General features: G+C 34.3%; 1 protein-coding gene across 1 annotated transcript; it reads right to left on the reverse strand.

The window, feature by feature from the left end:
- Nucleotides 1–913: 913 nt before the first annotated feature.
- Nucleotides 914–3909, reverse strand: LOC110656266 (ubiquinol oxidase, mitochondrial). Its single transcript, XM_021812926.2, has 4 exons — nucleotides 3314–3909; nucleotides 3095–3223; nucleotides 1762–2250; nucleotides 914–1174 (listed from the first exon to the last, which is right to left on the reverse strand). The coding sequence occupies exons 1-4, from the start codon at nucleotides 3683–3685 to the stop codon at nucleotides 1115–1117; spliced, it is 1050 nt and encodes a 349-aa protein (XP_021668618.2). The 5' UTR covers nucleotides 3686–3909; the 3' UTR covers nucleotides 914–1114.
- Nucleotides 3910–4738: the final 829 nt, after the last annotated feature.

Here is a 4738-nt window from a genome sequence, read left to right on the forward strand (position 1 = left end):
TGATTATGCTCACACCGTTCTTGTTTCTCTATTTTCCGACAAACCACAATTTGTACCCTGAATTACCCACTTCCTTACTTTTCTCTCATACCCATTTAGTCTCCTGAATGCAAACAATATTCACCCTTCTCCTTTCCAAGATATTCACAAGCTCCATTAATTTTCCTGTAAATGATCCAACATTCCATGTACCAACCTTAATCCTACTCCTATCATGTTTCTTCCTAATTGGTCTCCTTCTATAATATCTTCTATTATTTTCTATATCTATCTTGTTTTTTGTTCCACTATCTATTCTACTATCTGTTCTGTGAACAAATTTCTTTATCCACACCCACCAATGATGTGGAAACCCTTGCTCATTTAACACCACACCCAGGCGCCGACATGGAACGGTGAACGCTCTACACTCTTGCATATTTCTCACTACAACTGAACTCCGATGTTGCGCGTCGTAAGTAAAGAACGCCCTAACATTTATATCATTTGAATCCATATCATAAGGTGTGACGAAATTTTTACGCTGGTAGTCAATTACGCAACCCTCCTCCTTTATCCGGACTTGAGACCGACTAAGCGCAAACTACTCAGACGGAGTTTAAAAATACATAATCATTATTATAATAAACATTTTTTAATTAATATTAGTGAAAAATTCCCAAGGACATAGTTAAAATTTTTTTGGTAAAAAAAATAGATTATTGAAGAAATTTAGGTTGATGAAAAGAAAATGATTGAAGCAATTTATGAAATGCAGGAGACAAGTTTAAAAGTTGAAACACAATCCCGTCAAAGCCCAACCTAATCACAAAACAAAAATGATACAATCTGCCAGACTCCCAAATGAGAGTCACATGAAATGCAAAGAGCTATAGTTAGCCCTTTGTAGAGCTGGAAGAACACCAGTAAGCAATTATAACCAGGAAGCATCACTCATCTTTTATTACTCACAAAATCTACATACAATTTTGCAAATTAATCCATACTCAGATAGTTTGTGGCATTCAACATATACAAGGGAAATATTATCTAAGTTTATCTCAAATTTATAAAGTCAGAAGTCCATATTCAAAACAAATTCAAGGATGATCACGTGGGACTGGTTCTCTTACGCTCAGTGATAACCAAGTGGGGCAGGTGCCTCCCTCAATTCCTTGCCCTGAAAATGAATATCCTGCACAGCCAAGGGCGGAGTTCCAGTCAGATCCAAATTAAAATATATAAAACAGGTAATTTAAGAGATTCATAAACGAGCAAATTTAAATTTCTAAAAAACGAAACAAAAAAGTGTAAACAAATAAACTTAGGGGCCATTTGGTTAATAAAATTGAGACTTCATCGGTTCTCATTCTTGTGCAAACTCTATTTTCTCACAGTATATGCTCTGCAGAAGGAAAATGCAAATGCTTATGCAACAGAACCTCAACGTGAAATTTGCTTGTGTATAAAACATGCATCATGATTGAAAATCAAGTAGACTTCAGCTGTCCCAAGCAGTCGGCAAAAGTTCAATGAATAAAGAATTTTATTGTCTATATTTACGTACTTAATAAAACTAACAATAGCAGCCTTAATTGATTGAATCATTCCCTGATCAGCCTTTCCTTAAATTGTTATGCATGTTCTATTCATTTTTTCAAAACATTGTTAAGATCAAGTTCCCATACTGGCAGAATTAAAAGTACTTTATAGAAATTCACAATTATCAACTTAAACATGAAACAAAGAAAGAACATCAAAGAATTAGTAAGTGACACTCACAGAAGCAAAGTGGTTAACATCACGATGATGAGCTTCGTCAGCACGGATCACTGTTATAACATCCTCCAACGTTGCATCCTTTGGCAGCCTCCAGTAATCTATTGCGATAGCAGGAGCCGGAACATTTTCAATTTTACCGTCTTTGATATCTTTTAAATACTCTGTATATGAGTGAATAGCCTCTTCCTCCAAATACCCAGTAATTCTATGAGCCAATTTGGGAGAAAGAAGATAAAGGACAAAGTAAGCATTAAAGAAGACTCCCTGCACTGCAAGGACCAGTAACCTCTCATACCACCTAGGCTGCACAAGCTCCACCATTGTCATCAGGTGCATCCGCTCATTCTCAGCTTCCTCAAGTAGGGCTTTAATCCAACCACCACTTTGCTGGAGCTTGCGAAGAGAACTTAGGTGCAGCAGCATCCCTCCTACCATACCAGGGACAGCAGCCACAGTTTCCAACATCATGGCACGACACCCATACCGTCTCTGCAATAAATTTGATAAATTCATTTCAATGAAGAAAACATTAATGGAAACCAAATATAATTGCAAGTTGTTTGATTAAAAATATGTCTTATCCGCAGGAAAACAGAGAATCCGAAGGCCGAGGTTCTCAGTCTCAGATTCCCAGAAATGCTTAACATCATACCATATCCAACGGTAGAAAGAAAGTCAAACCCCCCCCCCCCCCCCCCCCCAAAAAAAAAAAAAAAAAAAAAAAAAAAAAAAAAAAAAAAAAACAAAAAAAAGGGAAGAAGATGGATTATGCAAGAAAAAAGTTTCTTGAATAAATTATTTATTCACACAAATAATAATGTTATTTTCCCAATGGGCATTGCAGGGAATTTTATTACCATCTATCTCGTGACACAACGAGTAAAAGAATGTCCAAAGAGAATTGATCAACAAAAATAAACATTACTTACAGCTCCTCCGATCACCCAGACAATTTACACAAGAATTCTAATAAAGAATCAAACGATATTGAATTGACGCTATCTTTACACCACCAATCATTTCCTCTCCTAAAGATTTGTCAAGCTAACACTAAAACAGATTATGTAAGTATTTCTACTACGATGAAGCATAAGGCAATGCTATCCATTTGCAGAGTCCAAACAAACCCAATTTCCTCCCCATTAATGCCTCAATTTCACTCCAAAACAAGCTCCAATCTCTCTAAATTCCAAACCCAAGATTTTGATATCTACACAGTGTTCTTGAACGACAAAATTCAAATGCGAAGTCAACCAATTTTGAAGCCATATAAATATTTTCCACAATTAATTAATAAACAAACGCAAAAAAAAGCAAGAAGAAGACAACGAACCTGAAAGAATATATCCGTTGGGATTCGAAGCAGTTTCACTGTCCTGTAAGCAACCTTATCGAGAAATGTCTTTGGCACATGATGCTTCGACAGATCAATTGATGTGTTCGACTGGTAAGTCTCCCATGGCTACATAAGCAAAAGCCTAAAGTTAACTATGGCTTAAGCAGAACGGAAAATTTTTCGAAAAATTATAAGAAAATCGCTCAATTTACATACCATGAAGCAATTCCATGGCCACTCGGTACCATCTTCTCTCAAGATCTTAGGCCTCGAAATCCCCCAGTAACTCGACACCACCGCACCATCACTCGCCTTCACCGATTCCACTTCTTTCTCAGCCTGCTTCCCCACCGACTTCTCTGTTTTCTCGTTCTCAGCCACCGCTGTCTCCGCCGCTGTGCTCATCATCCTCCTCCAGTAAAACACACCAAACGACGCGCCATTTCGGCTCCTAAACTCCGTCCAAACGTCCATCGGCTTCAAAACACCAGACGTCGTTACTGCCGTTGCCGTCGAAAAGTACCTGCCGCCACGAGCTCCATTGACCAGGAAGCCTCGCACCACCGACCTGACCACCAAGTGGTTCATCTTCTTCTTCACGTTAGGGTTTATCTCTTCTTCTTCTAAGATTGACCTTCTCTACGCGGGTTTTAGAGGAGTCTCCATCGAAGCTTATATGAGGAACGGAAACCAGCTAGAAAAGGAGGTTACGGAAAGGAAAGGATTTTCATCACCTGTTTCGCGGGTTCCTACTGCTTGGGCTCCAAGAAAACTGTAGCGGCTGAGATATTATGATGTTGAGAAATATCTTAGCGACAGTAAGCTGCGACACAGCAGATTTTCCTTCTATTGCGAGAAAATTCCCTCGAATATGGAGCGAACGGAAGGGCAACGATGTAACTTCAATAGTTAAAAAATTTCCAAAAATAATTTTATTTTATAAAAATTCCTCTCACAAATTAAAAAAATATAAAAATATATATTTATCCCTTTACCTTAAACTCTTATTTAATACAATCGTTATATATATAAAACAGTTTAATTATAATCATAATAAAACACATTATAATTAACGATTACAATGAAACATTATATATATATTTATATATATTAATTTTATTATATAATTTTTTTCTTTTTCTTTTACATTAAAAAAAATTAATCATTTTAATTATTATTTGACCTATCATAAAAATATTAATATTATCATAATAATTTATATTTTTTATAATAAAAAATTTATTTATTATTAAATTATATTTATAAATATTATACTATAGCTTTTAGATAATTTTTTATTCAAGAAACCTCTAATTAAAAGTGATTTTTCTAAATAAAATTTAAATTTAAAAATTTTTTATAATAAATTAGAATTAATAAATAAAAGTAAAATATGAGATAAAGTTTATTCACTTACTATAAAAATTACTGTAAAAGGTAAGGGATTACTTTATGCAATTGAATTCTAATTTGCAATCGAAATTTAGGTTTAGTAAATAATACTTTTATTAAATTTAATTAAATTATAAAAATATTATATTTTTAAAATAAAATTATTAATAGAAAAATCTTCTATAAAGTATTAGTTAAAATATATAAAATTAAATTAATTTAATTATAATTTAAGTAATAACAATTAAA

This window comes from Hevea brasiliensis, chromosome 13 (assembly GCF_030052815.1).
Source record: "Hevea brasiliensis isolate MT/VB/25A 57/8 chromosome 13, ASM3005281v1, whole genome shotgun sequence".
NCBI lineage: Eukaryota > Viridiplantae > Streptophyta > Magnoliopsida > Malpighiales > Euphorbiaceae > Hevea > Hevea brasiliensis.